The sequence below is a fragment of the Ochotona curzoniae genome, unplaced genomic scaffold, assembly GCF_017591425.1.
Source record: "Ochotona curzoniae isolate NIBS_2020 unplaced genomic scaffold, NIBS_Ocur_1.0 patch258, whole genome shotgun sequence".
Classification (NCBI taxonomy): domain Eukaryota; kingdom Metazoa; phylum Chordata; class Mammalia; order Lagomorpha; family Ochotonidae; genus Ochotona; species Ochotona curzoniae.
The window spans coordinates 735,276-750,937 of NW_024466815.1; the positions used below are offsets into that span (position 1 = coordinate 735,276).

Sequence of the window (15,662 nt, forward strand, 5' to 3'; positions counted from 1 at the left end):
CTGGGTAGCTTGACGCAAGGCTGGGCTTGGGGATCAAGCTCCGGGCAGGGTCTGGCAACATGACCAAATGTCCCGCCTGCAGACCGAGCACCCTTACAAATCCAAGAAGGCCGTGTGGCACAAGCTGTTATCCAAGCAGCGCCGGCGAGCCGTGGTGGCCTGCTTCCGGATGACTCCGCTGTACAACTTACCAACGTAAGCCCTCACAGGCCAGGAGAGGGCAGGCTGAGGGACATGAGATGGGGGGGGATGGATAGAGAGGGGCTTCAGGGTTAGCGGGGGCGGCAGGTATATGGGAGTTGGAGACACAGCCAGACCTCGCTCTCACAGACACCGGGCCTGTAACATGTTCCTGGAGAGTTACAAGGCCGCCTGGATCCTGACCGAGGACCACAGTTTCGAGGATCGCATGATAGATGACCTTTCAGTGAGCCCGGGGCCACCGTGGGAGATGGGGAAGGCTGGAGATGGGCTGCCTGTTGCACACCTCCAGGGGGTGCTCTTCGCATGGAGGGGATAAAATGGCAGCCTCTGGCTTGCAGAGAACCAAGGCAGGGAATAGGATGTGGGGGAAGAGACAAAAAAAATCCAGCCCATGTGGCTACAGGCAAAGATAAGAGGGGACTCTGGAAGCCTTTCCCCAGCCCCGCCTCTACCCCGACTCCAGAAAGCTGGGGAGCAGGAGGAAGAGGAGGAGGAAGTGGAGGAGAAGAAGCCCGACCCCCTGCACCAGCTGGTTCTGCACTTTAGCCGGACAGCCTTAACGGAAAAGAGGTGAGGGTGCTACCTAGCCTCAGACAAGCCCCAGGTCCTGGGGAAGAGCCCTCCCCTCCCCATCACATGCACACAGGGAGGCCTTCTGTGTCCCCCAATCCCCATTCCTGGGGAACCCCCACATACAGCTGCTCTTCCTCCCTCTCAGGGCATCTCCTCTGCAGGGCTCACAGGCCTTGTAAGTGTCACTGGGCTTATCTATTGCCAAAGGTCTCCCTCAAACACAATCAGGGTCTTTGGGGTGAGGGGAAAACAACATGATTTCCAGCATACAGAAGAGGCCGGAGCTTTGTCAGGCTCGGGCCTGTGAGAAGCCGTGGCCTTGGGGAGAGCTGCCTAGAGGCGCGGCATGTGAGGTCAGACACTATGCCAAGCCCTCGGACAGATGCTGCCCTCCCATCGTCGAGGGATTAGGTGCAGAAAGGGGCCATCTTTCTTCCACGTGTCATGTCAGGGACCATGCAGTCCGCAGCTGAGCAGTGGCTTCTGTGACTGCAGTGATGACCTCATCGGTGACCCAGGCTCTGTTTGACTTTCTGCTCTGCCAATCTTAGCTCTTGGCTAGTGATCCCAAGATGGACACTGCACATCCAGACATCATGTCACAGGCCAGACAGCAAACACAAGGCAGGAGGGGCAGGCAAGACTTTTCTCTAAGTCTATGTCCAAGAAGGGCCGTTGCACTCTGGAAGCTTCTCTCACATCTCATTGGCCAGAGTTCTGACCTCAGGCCACGGTGGGGTCCTGGTTTCCATCTGGTGGGCCAAGAGTGACTCTGGGGCTGGGCTGTTCAGTTGAATCTCAATGCAAGTTCCAAACATCAATGAGCCCCATTCCAGTTTCCCCACCTGTAGAATGGGATCACTCATGTACCTCCTTAGCAGGATAACTGTGTTCACTTCTGCAAGGCACTTAGAAGAGGCACTGGCCCAGGGTAAACCCTGAGCAAGCCCGGAGAGAAAGCGGTGGCTGAGCCCAGTCGCTAAGTGAGCCAGCGTGTGGCAGAGTGGCCTGGAGGCCCAAGGCTCCCTCTCTGCAGCTGACCACGGCTGTGGGAAGAGCCCCCAAGAGCTCCAGCACAATGTCCCTGTGAATCCCTTTCTCCCCACTGTGACCAAGTAGAGAGAGTCCCCCTTGGCTCTGCCTCCACCCCCAAGACACCCGCCTACACCACGCAGCCTACTGTGCAGAGGGCAGATTCTCCAAAGATGCTGTTGTAGGATGGGATCCTGACTTCCCCTCCTTCCCCTGCTTCCTTCCTCAGCAAACTGGATGAGGATTACCTGTACATGGCCTACGCCGACATCATGGCCAAGGTGAGGCCCCACCTCGCCTCACATTGCACCTTAGCTCTGGGGGCAGGCTGCCTGCTCCCGGGGTGTGTATAGAGCTGGGGGTGGCTTGAGGCATTTCCTCTGCTAGACCCATCACCCTGCACTAATACCTCCTCTCCAGAGCTGCCACCTGGAGGAGGGAGGGGAGAACGGCGGCGAAGCTGAAGAAGAGGAGGTTGAGGTCTCCTTTGAGGTAGGTGGGGGATGGGGGTCCTGGAGGAATGGGCTGGGGACCTGATTAACATATCATTAGCATGAGTTCAAAGGGCCAAACTGGGCAGTGATGTCCAATGCCAGGAACATTGACTTGAGCCAGGCTCCCTCCACCCACACCTTGGCATCTGGTAACCCTTCCTCTGAACCATGGTTTTAGATGAATAAAAGGAATCTGTAGCAGAGGAAAACATGTACAAAGTAGTTGCCGAAATAGTAAAAAGAGCACAATTGTGGTGTGGTAAGACTTGTACCTCTTTATGACTCTGTCAGGGAACTAGACTTAGTAGGTGGTCAGAATTAGCTACTGTAATTGAGAAGTAGGGATGCACATAAGCCATATCATAAGGTGTCTGTGGCAACAGCAATGTGACATGGGCACATCTGGGAACCTTCTTGAGGACAAAGCTGGACCTCAGACTGCTCCATTCCCAATCCATGTAGATCTCTCTGCCTGCCTCACCTTGTGCTAGCTGTAGGGGTTACATCCTGGACAGAATTCACAGGAGACAAATGGGTCACAGCTGAAAGCATGAGTCCCCAATGGGGTTGGAGCCAGAGGGCAGAGGGGTGAGAGGAGAAGGCGCTGGCTGTGGAGCCGGGGGCGCTTCGCCCATGGGTCTGCCTCTGTCCCAGGAGAAAGAGATGGAGAAGCAGAGGCTCCTGTACCAGCAGTCACGGCTGCACAACCGCGGGGCTGCCGAGATGGTGCTGCAGATGATCAGTGCCTGCAAAGGTGCTGCACGCACATGTGCTCTGCTCCTCGCATGTGCAGCCTGCTCCTTGCACACACTTGTCTATCCTATCTCCGCCATGTGCCTTACTGGCACACTTTGCCAGCCCTTGCACACACACCCTGCTCCTCACATATACTCCCCCTGGGCCGTGCATGCACTTACACTCTGTGCTTTGCAAACTGTCCTTGGGCCCTCACCTTGCAACTCCTGCCTGCATCCTTCAGCCCTGGTTGCCCCTAGGCATACGCCTTGGGTCATGTTCCCATGCCCCTTCTCTTATCCCCTGGGGTGGCTGTCATCTGCTGGAGACAACAGCCTGCTTCCCCCAGACTGGACAGCTTCCAACCCTCCCTGGCCTCTCCCCCAGGAGAGACAGGTGCCATGGTGTCCTCCACTCTGAAGCTGGGCATCTCCATCCTCAATGGAGGCAATGCCGAAGTACAGCAGGTAATGGGTGAAGCAGCTTGGGGGCGAGGGAAGGCTCAGGGGTTGGAGATGCTCCTGGGTAGAATCCAGCTCTCTTTCCCTCTACAGAAAATGCTGGATTATCTGAAGGACAAGAAGGAAGTTGGCTTCTTCCAGAGCATCCAGGCGCTGATGCAGACCTGCAGGTAGGCCCAGCTGTGTGGCTGCAAGTGTAGCTGAGGCTGCACCCACTCCTGGGACTACTTCCTGTGCTGGTTCTGCCCTGATGGTCCGAGCAGAGTTCTACCCAGAGTAGCTCAGACAGCAGGGCATGTGTTCTGAGTGTCAGTGTGGGCTGCTAGGGGGAGGCTGATGGCTTGTGTTCTGGATTCCAGACAGTGGAACCAGTAGGGTGCTAAGACTGGGGGGTGGGGGAAGGGGTGGGAATTCAGCCAACAGTAGGATCAGTAGGGTGCTAAGAATCCAGCACGGCGGGTACTCTGGGCCCTCCCAGCTGACCACTGGCTGCCAACAGGCTCTCACTGTATCCCTCTGTATCTCTGGCTGATCTATGGTTTCTGACCCCTGGTTATCCCGACTGGTATATGGTTTATCTTAGCCCTACCTTACTTCACAGAGTTGAGGGAGGGAGGAGGGGCAGGCAGAAGCTGAGCACCCCTGATTTCTGCCCTCCTTGATGGCAGTGTGTACTTGGCTTCCCAGCACTCCACAGCCGGCCGCCCCTGTGGGGTCTACCAGTCTCTGGGTGAGGGGAGGGCAGAGGTTGCTTCCCAGCACCCCCACCCCTGTCTGTATTTCCCTCAGTGTCCTGGATCTCAATGCCTTCGAGAGACAGAACAAGGCAGAGGGGCTGGGCATGGTGAACGAAGATGGAACTGGTGAGGCCCTGTCTGGGGTGTCCCTGTGCCTGGGACATCCTCTGGGACCCACCTCCTCTCCCCCCCCAGCCACTGTCCAGAGTCCCCTTTGCCCAAGGGTTCCCTGGGGTCCCTATCCTTACTGGGGCCCCCAGTCCCGCTCCCTCCACGTTCCCTCCAGGGCCTTACCTCACTCCCCACTCCATGCCACCACCATGGTCCCCATCCTTGGGTATCATTCTGTCCTGTGTTGGCTCACCCATCACCACATGGCCCCTGTCCCTCCCTCCCCTCCATGTGCCCAACACACTGGTTGCTGTTCTCTCATTAATGTCCCTAATCTGGGTTAATCGAATCTCCTCTTTGCTGTGTTTTGATGTGTCTAACCTTTCTACCACCTGGTCCTCACCCCTGCCTCTCCACCTCCACCCATCCATCTCTCTCCCTCCTTTTTTTTTTTTTTTTTGTTCTCCTTTTCCTCTGCTTTGGCCTCCATCTCCTCCTCTTTTCCTTTCTGATCTGCTCCCCCTCTGTCTCCTGGCCCACACCACCCCCACCCCACCTTGGGACTTCTTCCCTGTGGTTATGTCTCCCCATGTGTCTGGGTTCCTGACCGGTGCCTATGTGTGTTTTCCTGTGGTCTGTTGGTCTCCCCCGTCTCTTTTTCCCTCTTTTCTCCTGCTTCCTCCTCCCATCCTGTCGGCTGCCCCAGTCATCAATCGCCAGAACGGTAATTGCCCCAACCCCGCCTCCACTCCCGTGCTGTGCTGCTGCCCCTCTCCCTCCTAACCCTTCCTCCCCTTCCACCTGGGGGCTGAGGATCTGGGACGTCCAGGGAGCGAAGACTCATGTCTGTGCAAATCTTGAGATGCGGAGTCCAAAAACCAAGATGCTAGTCCCAGATGAGCCATGGACCACACAGGGGACCAAGAACGAGTCTCTGACCTTATCATCCTCCTACCCACCCAAGCCTCAGCTTCCCCACTGGAGGAAGCTCCAGGCCTTTGCCCGGCTGAGTGTTCGTGGGCTTCCAGACCCAGATTCGCAGTCCCGGGGTGGGGTCGTGCCCAATCCCACCTTCTCGGCTCTTTGTGCTCCGGCCTCTGATTGGTTGGTCGGCGTTTCCCATCCGCCAATCAGATTGGTTGCCTCCAGCATCCACTCTAATTGGTGTGCGCCTGCTGCCTCTGCGCCTGCTCTGATGGATCCCTTCTGGTCTCCTCCCCTAAGGCCACTGTGATGACCATTTTGATGCCCATTCTGATCGCCTCCCTCCTGCCCTGTGACAGCTACCCTCGTCCCTTGCTGCTCCTGCACTGGCTGCTCCTGATGGTTGGCTTGCAAACCCTTCCTCCTACCCCGGCCCATGCCCCACCCTATCCCCTGCTCAGTGTCTTTGTGTGAAAGTGACCCCAATCCCCATAATCTATTAACCCCCATGGCCTGGAGGGGGGCTGAGGGTGACATCAGCTGCCTGCACATCTGCGGGGTCAGCAGATATTCCCGGATGTCATGCCAAGTGGCGGCATCAGAGGGACACAGATGCTGTGGAAAGACACTTGAGGCCCTGGCATCATGGCTCGGGGTGCCGACCACTGACATCATGGACTTTGAGGTCATGGCCCTTGATATATCAGGTGCCCATGACCCCTCACAGTGTCTTTGAAGAGGTGGCTGCCCCTCCCAGCACCCCTGTGCTTTGTGCATGCACGTGCAGTGTGCATGGGCTGTGTGTGCATGTGTGTGCTGTGCCTGCACGCCTGACCCCTCATGAACGCACCCCTCCCTCCCACCCAGGAGAGAAGGTCATGGCCGATGATGAATTCACGCAAGACCTGTTCCGGTTTCTGCAGCTGCTCTGCGAAGGACACAATAATGGTGAGGAAGAGCCTGATGTGAGGAGTAGGGAGGAGGCGTGACCAGGGTCAGTGGCGACGGCTCAGGCGGCCAGGCTTGTCCTTCATCCTTCCTTTTAAACAGCCGGAGGTTCCTCCCCTGCCAGAATCCTCCTGGGATTTCTGCACTGTCCACTCGTTGCTTCACTTTTACATCATCTGACAAGTCCAATGTGCACCCCCCGATACACACACACTAGCAATTTCCAAAAATTAAAAAAATAATAATAAATGGCCAACAACCCATTGGTCCACATGGGCAATGGGTTGTGTGCCCTTTCCCCACAGATATTTCAGGGCAGCTGGGAAAACTCCACACCTCTAGTGGGGTTTCTGCATGCCGGGCCAGTAAAAAAGTTGGCTAGCGTCTTTGTGCAGCGATCATTTGTTTAGCTTCTGACCCCCCTGGCGGGAGGGGAGCTGACAGGTGCTTTCCTAGCTTTGCTGAGAGTTCCTGCCAGGAGCGTTCTGGTTCAGCCAGTTGAGCCGCAGAGAATGACATGGCCGGCTCCTCCCAGGTGGCACAATTGATGAGAAGCCGCGACCTCAGAGACTCCCAGATGATACGCAGGGAATGCCAGTGTTCTGCCCGATAGACATTCCGCCCAGCGTCTAGATAGGTACAGCCTCGAGGTTGGGGTCCTGACCCCTAGTGTGTGGTTAGGAAACCACAGACAACTGGAACTTCACTTTCCTGACAAGAACAGAATCTTTAGCGTGCTGGCCTCCAGGCTTCACCACACTGAGCTGGTGTTCGTGAAGGGAACGGACTGGTGATTGTCTCTCATCTTCACTTTCCAGAAAAAGAGGAGATGTCACTGTTGTTTTGAATTCCCAAAAACTTTAGGTCTACAACTACTTCTTTAAGGCTTCTGAAATACATTTGTCCCAAGAGACTGAGATTTTTTTAAAACTTTGTTTTATTATTCTTTCAGAATTACACAGAGAAGGAAAGATAGAGTTCTTCCATCTACTGCTTCACTCCCCAAATGGCTGCAGCAGCCAGAGCTGGGCTGGTCTAAAGCCAGGAGCTTCCTCCAGGTCCCCCACATGTGCTCAGGAGCCCCAAGAACTGGGGACCTCCTCCACTGTCCTTCTCAGGCCATTAGCAGAGAGCTGGATCAGAAGTGGAGCTGCGGCCCGGCCCCGTGGCTAGCGGCTAAATTCCTCGCCTTCACGCACTAGGATCCCCTATGGCCGCTGGTTCTAATCCCGGCAGCCCCGCTTCCCATCCAGCTCCCTGCTTGTGGCCTGGGAAAGCAGTGGAGGACGGCCCAAAGCTTTGGGACCCTGCACCCTCATGGGACACCTGGGGGAGGTTCCTGATTCCTGGCTTCAGATCGGCGCAGCACTGGCCGTAGCAGCCACTTGGGGAGTGAATCATCGGATAGAAGATCTTCCTCTCTGTTTCTCCATCTGACTTTCAGATAAAAATAAATAAAATGTTTAAAAAGAAAGAAAGAAAAAGAAGTGGAGCTACCAGCACTTGAATCAGCACCTATATGGCATGCCAGCATGCAGGTGGAGGCCCAGCCCACTATGTCATGGTGCCAGCCCTGATTACTTACTTGAAAAGCATAGTTAGAGAAAGAGAAAGATCTTCCATCTGCTGACTCACTCCCCAAATGACCGTTATGGCCGGAACTGTGACTAGGCCAGGCCGAAGCCAGGAGCCTGAAACCCCTTCCAGGTCCCCTGTGCAAAGGCCTGAGCACCTGGGCCGTCTTCTGCTACCTTCCCGGCACATTAGCAGGGAGCCAGATCAGATAGAACTTAAACCGGTGCTCATGGGATGCTGGCATCACAGGCTGTGGTTTAGCCAGCTGCACTACAATGCCAGTCCTAAAACAGAATTGGTCTGTAGGGTTTTAAATGAATTTTAATCTCCCAAGTCTGTGACTATTCGAAAATGAGAATGTTGAGGGAAAAAAAAGGAAGGAAGGAAGGAAGAAAATAAATGAGAATGTTCTTCTAGTTAGATTCCTCTTGCCCACTGCATTTGCAACCCCATGTTCTGCCCACATTCATGGGGTTACTCATCAGCACCATGAAAGAGGCGTCTTTCCGGTTTCAGACACCACGTGCATTTTGGGTGGTCACTGCCCTCCGGGGTGGAGAGGACAGTGCTGTCTCTGCACACGTCTGTGGCGCTGGTTTCGGTTGGCACAAACCTAGATGGGATCTATGTCACCATTTCCACATGCAGTTGATTTTAACTCTCTGTTAAACAGTGTTCCCTTGTCAGATATGTGAATGGACATGTGACCCCTCTTCCATCTTCCCCGACACCTAGTGGGCATTCAGCGCAGGCTTCCGGGAAATAAATGGAGGACTGAACCTCCAATTCTCCTGCTAAATGGTGCTCTATAAATATTTCCTGAAGGGGGCTGGCATTGTGACTTAACAAGCTAATCCTCCAGCTTCAGTTGCCAGCATTCCATATGGGGTCAGTTCATGTGCCGTCTGCTCCACTTCCAAACCAGCTTTCTGCTGATGGCCTGGGAGGGCAGCAAAGGAGTTTCCAAGTCCTTGGGACCCTGTACCCATGTGGCCATTGCAACCATCTGGGGAGTGAAGCAGCTGATGGACTCATTCTCTTTGTAAAAATTTCTTTCTAATAAAAAAATAAATTTTTTTCTAAAGAAATGGGAGATTTAGCATACATAATGAGGTCAGCAGCCACATTTTAAGCAGTTATATACATATATTTTTTTTAAAGATGTATTTATTTTTATTACAAAGTCAGATATACAGAGAGGAGGAGAGACAGAGAGGAAGATCTTCTGTCCGATGATTCACTCCCCAAGTGACTGCAACGGCTGGTGCTGTGCCGATCTGAAGCCGGGTACCAGGAACTTCTTTCCAGGTCTCCCATGAGGGTGCAGGGTCCCAAAGCTTTGGGCCGTCCTCCACTGCTTTCCCAGGCCACAAGCAGGGAGCTGGATGGGAAGCGGGGCTGCCGGGATTAAAACCAGCGCCCATATGGGATCCCAGCACGTTCAAGGCAAGGACTTTAGCCACTAGACCACGCCGCCAGGCCCAAAAAAATAAATCTTTTAAAAAATATATTTCCTGGGCCCGGCGCAGTGGCGCAGTGGTTAAGGTCCTCGCCTTGCACGCCCGGGATCCCATATGGGCGCCGGTTCTATCCCGGCAGCCCCGCTTCCCTTCCAGCTCCCTGCCTGTGGCCCGGGAAAGCAGTCGAGGACAGCCCAAAGCTTTGGGACCCTAAACCCGCGTGGGAGACCCAGAAGAGGCTCCTGGCTTCGGATCGGCATAGCATCGGCCGTTGCGCTCACTTGGGGAGTGAATCATCGGACGGAAGATCTTCCTCTCTGTCTCTCCTCTCTGTATATCTGCCTTTCCAATAAAAAAAAAAAAAATAATAAAAATAAATCTTTAAAAATATATTTCCTGGAGGAAGAGGAAAATGAGCAAATAACTGACCCTTCACCACACCTGACACACAGTAGGCCCTCAGTAGTTCCATCGTGAGGTAACCGAGTGATCCTTCATCTTCCTCTGACATATGGTGAGTATATTTGATAGACAGTCATTAGAGACGTGAGCCATGGTGTATCATCTGGCATGCAATAGGCACTCCATAAATGCATGGTCGGTGCTCCGGTGCGTGAATGCCTTTTCACCTCCCTAGATTTCCAAAACTACCTGCGGACACAGACCGGGAACACCACCACAATCAACATTATCATCTGCACGGTGGACTACCTCCTGCGTCTGCAGGTAAGAATGCCAGTCCCCCCCACCCCGGGGAAGTGAGACCGCCACGTCCCCCGGGGAAGTGAGGACGCCAGGGGAAAGTGAGACTGCCAGTGCCCCGGGCAGTGAGGACGTCAGGCCCCTGGGGCAGTGAGGATGCTAGCCCTAAAGCCCTGGGCTGTGAGGATGTCAGGTACCCCCTGGGCAGTGAGGACGCCAGCCCTACCCCACCCCACCCCACCCTGGGCGTCCTGCGGGGCCTGGGCTGCAGCCTGCATCCTCACCGCCTGCCCACACCCACTGCTGCAGGAGTCCATCAGCGACTTCTACTGGTACTACTCGGGCAAGGACGTCATTGAGGAGCAGGGCAAGAGAAACTTCTCCAAGGCCATGTCTGTGGCCAAGCAGGTGTTCAACAGCCTCACCGAGTATATCCAGGTAGGACCTGCCCACTGGAGCAAGGTGGGACGGAGTAGCCCTTGGCCATCCCTGGGGCTCACGCAGCCCTCTCTGCTAACCACCACCACCCCTTCCCCAGGGCCCCTGCACCGGGAACCAGCAGAGCCTGGCACACAGCCGCCTCTGGGACGCTGTGGTGGGATTCCTGCACGTGTTTGCCCACATGATGATGAAGCTGGCTCAGGTTCGAGTCCCTCAGCGCCTTCACCCCACCCTCATTCCCGCCGCCCTGTGGGGCACTGTTTCCAAGACTTGCCCTCATCCAAGACCTCCACATACAGCCAAGTCCATCCTCCTCTTGGATTGGCAGGCCCCATGGCCGCGCCTCTTCTGTCCCTGCCCACCAGCCGCTTTCCACCTGCACTCCACACTCCAGATGGCCCCGGTATGCTGGGCCTGGCACCCCTAGGGTCAGCTCTTCACTAGCACAGCGGGAAGCCCTCTGGTCCCTGATGAGGACAGGCAGGCGTAGGGCTGGCTTCTCAGACCATGGCCGGCAGCTGAAGGAGTGTTTCCGTCTTTCATGCTGCTTGTGGCAGATGACGCCCATCTCGGGCACCCACGATGTAAGGTCCTTGTCCACCCCATGTCGCAGTTCTTGAATCCTTGCGCCCCACTTCCCCTTGCCACTGCTGTCCCCTTGCAGCTTTGTCAGTGTTCATAAATGCTTTTTCACCCTTTTGCTCTGCTGCTGCCTAATCCACGCCACCCATTTGAGCCAGACACGGAACCTTTCCTAGGAGCAGTCACTGCCGTAGTTCCCACGTTTTCCAGCAGGTGGCAGTAAGGTGTTCTGTAGACTAATATCCCAGCAGGTGGGGGTCCTGAGGAAGGGTTGGGCCTGGAAGATATTGCTGGCCCCATGCACGTTGGGTGTGAGGCAGAGGGCAGGCGACGGATGAGGCATGAAGATGAGGCCTGGGGTTCTGCACGGAGACGGTGCTTAGAGCTGCACAAGTATGTTGGGATTAGCCGCTGTTTTGAACCTGGCCTGGCAGCCACATTGAAAACCAAACATGGTCACAAACGGGCAACTTTATGTGTCTCGACCTATGTGAACTTTATGTGAGGTGTCTGAGGCACTATGCGAGGAGGCAGTTACCCTTGGGGTCTCCCAGTACACAGCGCACCCCACACCCCCCAGTCAGGCCCCTCCCCACGTGCCTGGCTCCATTCCCTCCCCAGATCTGAGTCTCTGTGGTCTCTGTGGTCTCTGTCTCTGCCTCAAATGTTTGCGCTCCAGGCTTCCCCCTTGCCCAGTCCTCGCTGCCCCTGCACATCCCTCCTGGGCCTGCTGTCCCGGAAGTGCCAACCCCACCCCTCTCTGCTCCCTCCCTTGCTTCCGAGGAACATGTCTGGACTCGGGTCCCCTCGGAGGTAAGAGGGGAGAAGCAGGGGGTCTTAGGCCCTGCTGGGTAAGTGACAAGGGCCAGGTGGGGGAGGTGTGTCTGCGAGGGCCCCACCCAGATCCCGCTTAACAGGGTTCCCCGTCTCTAGGACTCGAGCCAGATCGAGCTGCTGAAGGAGTTACTGGACCTCCAGAAAGACATGGTCGTGATGCTGCTGTCACTACTGGAAGGTAAACGGGCGGGGCAGGGCCAAGCGCGGCCCTCCGAGACCCAGGAGTCCCTGAGCTGCCACCTCTGACCTCTGGTCAGGGTCAAAGTTGATGATTTGCCATGACAATATCAGCTGCCACCTCTGTGTGGGGGAGGGGCTGAGCACCCCTTAATTCCCGTTGTCCTCAGAGAAATCTTAATAACCTGGTGGCCTCTGACCTATGCATGTCTTTTATATTTAGCTTTTCTAATTTGCTAAATGTTATCCACTAGCTTTGGCAGCCTTACAGATATTCCCCAACCTTGGTGTTCTAGCAGCCACAGTTACTGCTAAGTCTTAGAGCACTGTAGGACTCTCCCCACACAGAGGTGCCTAAGAAGCATCTGTTCATTCTTTGACAAGACAGCATAGTACTCCAGCCTGGGGTGTAGAGGAAGCCATTTAACTAAGTCCAGACTCACGGACATTCCATGTTTATATATTGTTTCATTTTTGGGGAGTAACTGGTCATTAGCCTTTAAAACACCAACATTTCCAGCTTTTTGTTGGAAAACTTGAGATATTCAGGGGCCCTAGCCCACCTTCTCACGTGGCGAAAGTCGGCTGGACGGGGCTCAGTGGCTGAGTGACGCCGATGTCGCACCTGCAGACTGGCAGCTGCGCTGGTCGTGTAGCACCGAGCATCTTTGAGAGGCCCTGGAGACCGGGGGCAGGTGCCTCCCGTGTGCGCCTCATTCTCCAGTGGTTTAGCGAGGAAGACCCGGAGAGGTCTGTTCTTGTACCAAGGAATCATGTGGCGAATGTGGCAAAATGTGAACAGTCAATGAAGCTCAGCTACCGGAGGGGTCTTTGAGCTCTTCTTGCAGCCTTTATCCAGAAATGACAGGAAAAGGCACAAAAGCAAGCCGGCCAAGCCTCCTTTAGAGGCAGCACACTTTGCCTCTCCCTACCACCTTACCTTTGGTCTGCCTCACTCATTTGTGGGACCTGCCTAGCCTCAGTGTACACATGGAAGTTTCCAGTGTGCAAGCTCCGAAGTTGTGCAGTCCTGTGTTCGAATCCTCCTCCCCTCATGGTTGGGGTGGGACTTCCTTCAAGTCTCCTCTGCTAAAAGTGTGACACTTCTCTTCCAACGTTGCATTGATATCATGCCTGGCACAGCCCTGGCACCTCGCCTGAGTACATAGCATCGTTAGCTTGGCCCCAGCTGGCAAGGTAGGGGCACAGACACGGGACCTGCCAGCTGGGCCTGCCAGCTGGGCACACCGTGCTGACTATGGTCAGCATGAAGGAGAGGCTAGGAGCTGCCGCAGGAAGCTTCCCACGAGCATGGGGACCGATGGAGAGCCACAGGTGGCTCCAGAGCTAGAGGGAGGCAGAGCCCATGGTGGTGGGGGGCGGCAGGGAGGGTCCAGTAAGGGGGCTGTGCCGGGCCTCACGGACTGAGGACACCCTGCAGGGAACGTGGTAAACGGCATGATCGCGCGGCAGATGGTGGACATGCTGGTTGAGTCGTCGTCCAACGTGGAGATGATCCTCAAGTTCTTTGACATGTTCCTGAAACTCAAGGACATCGTGGGCTCCGAGGCCTTCCAGGACTACGTCACAGACCCCCGAGGCCTCATCTCCAAGAAGGACTTCCAGAAGGTGGGTGCTGTCTAGCAGGTGGGCTGCTGTGTGCCCACTGTGCCTTCCTGGGCCACCTACCTGGGGCTGGAGACTCCTCATTGCGCCTCATTGGCTTGCCCTTGCACTAGTCCTGCCCACTTGTTCACACTAGCGAGAGCCGTCCCGCTTCCGTCGGTGGTAGGGGTCAGTGGTTCCACTGGAGTTCTTCCTGTCCGGGCTAGGCCAGACCTAACCTCCAGGAACCCAGCCATGTCCCAGGAAGACTTAGAGCCTGCCTTTGTGGAACACAGCCTTGTTCACCTCCACAGGTGGAAGCAGGTTCTCTCTTTGTCAAGAATCAAGGCACAGGATGTGGGTGTGCATTCAGCGTGAGCTATCCCCAGTCAGACCAAGGTGGGGTGTAAGCTGTCGGGGTGCTTGGGGGGGAAGCAGGAATGAATGTCAGCCCTTCGCCCTCCTCTGTGCCCTCCAGCCACAGCTGGGCCGGCTCTCCTTGCCCAATCCCAGGGAAGTCACTCTCCTACGTCGCACAGGTCGTGGCTGTGTGAGGGGGCCTGGGGGCAGCCCATGGCCGTGACGTTCCTGGAGTATGGATTCAGACACCCCATAGTCCTGGCTCTGTTCTCTGCTCCAGCTTCCTGCTTAGGCGCGCTCCAGGGAGAGTGGTTGATGGCTCAAGTGCTTGGGTCCCTGACACCCACGTGGGAGCCTTGGATTGAGTGCCCAGCTCCTGTGTGTGCAGCCGTTGAGGAGTGAACTGCTGGATGGGAGCACGCACTCTCTCGGCCTGCCCAGTAGATAACTGAAGAGCAGGGCATTGGACACAGCAGTTAAGCACCTGCCGGAGTTGCCCACAGATAGGAGTAACTAACTAGAGGTTCTGGCTCCACTTCCAATCCAAGTTCTGTGCATGTACAACGTGGGAGGCGGCAGGTGATGGCTCACAGGCTTAGATCTGGCCTTGTGACACAGCGGGTTAAGCCTGCATTCCATGTTGGGGTACTGGTTTTCATCTCTGCTGCTCTGTTTCGAATCCAGCTCCCTGCTAGTGAACCCTGAAAAGCAGCAGAAGGGGACCCAAGAAGTTGGATTCCTGCCACCTATATGGGAGACCTGAATGGGGTTCAGCACCTGGCTCCTGCCTGGTCGGGCCCCAGCCCTGGCCACTGTGACCATTTGGTGAACAAACTAGCATGTGCAAGATTTCTCTCCATCTCTTTGTCACTCTTCTTTCCAAATAAATAGTACAGAAATCTTGTTTTAAATATTTACTTATTTTGATTAGAAAGTCAGATTTACAGAGAGGAGAGACAGAGAAGAAGATCTTCTGTCTGATGATTCACTCCCCAAGTGGCCAGGATCCGAAACCAGGAGCCAGGAACTTCCTCCAGCTCTCCCACGCAGGTGCGGGGTCCCAAGGCTTTGAGCCATCCTCAACTGCTTTTCCAGGCCACAAGCAGGGAGCTGGATGGGAAGTGGAGCAGCTGGGACACGGACCAGCATCCACATGTGATGTTGGCGCTTTCAGGTGAAGGACTAGCCTACTGTACCACCGTGCCAGCTCCCAAAAGGGGCTACTGCAAAGGCTGTGGTGGGACAGTGTGGGGACAGTATCTGTGAGAGACAGGAGTTGTGAGCCGCAGTGCTTGCCACCTGGCGCTGGCCCCTGCCACTGCATTCACCTGAAGAAAGTGCAGACTTTCTCTGGAGGCAGGCGCTGGAAGTATTTGGGTGCCCCCGACACACACACACACACACACACACGCACACACACACACACACACACCACACACACACACACACACACACACACGCTGCTGGAATGACAGCTTTCACCCTTAGCCCTCCATCTCGCTCTCCCTTGATCTCTACAGACTCGGGTGTGTGTTTCCTGAGCACAAACTCCTCCCCTTACAGAACCGCAGAGCCAGTATGCAAATCAGGGCAGGAAAGGTGAGACTGCGCTGGCGGCTCCTACAGGGTGTTGCCGGGGAATTGCTTTTTTTGATGTCAGGATCCCACCCATGACCCTGCTCCGAGCCTGCTCTGCCTTCCGTG

At 55.5% G+C, this 15,662-nt stretch overlaps 1 protein-coding gene across 2 annotated transcripts in view; it reads left to right on the top strand.

Moving 5' to 3' along the window:
- LOC121166876 (ryanodine receptor 1-like) overlaps positions 1-15,662 on the top strand; it is a 101,470-nt gene that overhangs the window by 63,291 nt on the left and 22,517 nt on the right. For both annotated transcript variants that reach the window (XM_040996198.1, XM_040996196.1), the window contains 16 exons: positions 83-195; positions 331-427; positions 668-774; positions 2,039-2,090; positions 2,230-2,301; positions 2,958-3,057; positions 3,426-3,505; positions 3,593-3,669; positions 4,289-4,362; positions 5,054-5,071; positions 6,139-6,219; positions 9,892-9,980; positions 10,266-10,394; positions 10,495-10,599; positions 11,913-11,994; positions 13,435-13,622. In XM_040996198.1, coding sequence (XP_040852132.1) covers positions 83-195; positions 331-427; positions 668-774; positions 2,039-2,090; positions 2,230-2,301; positions 2,958-3,057; positions 3,426-3,505; positions 3,593-3,669; positions 4,289-4,362; positions 5,054-5,071; positions 6,139-6,219; positions 9,892-9,980; positions 10,266-10,394; positions 10,495-10,599; positions 11,913-11,994; positions 13,435-13,622 — 1,464 coding nt within the window. The remainder of the gene's footprint in view (positions 1-82; positions 196-330; positions 428-667; positions 775-2,038; positions 2,091-2,229; positions 2,302-2,957; positions 3,058-3,425; positions 3,506-3,592; positions 3,670-4,288; positions 4,363-5,053; positions 5,072-6,138; positions 6,220-9,891; positions 9,981-10,265; positions 10,395-10,494; positions 10,600-11,912; positions 11,995-13,434; positions 13,623-15,662) is intronic.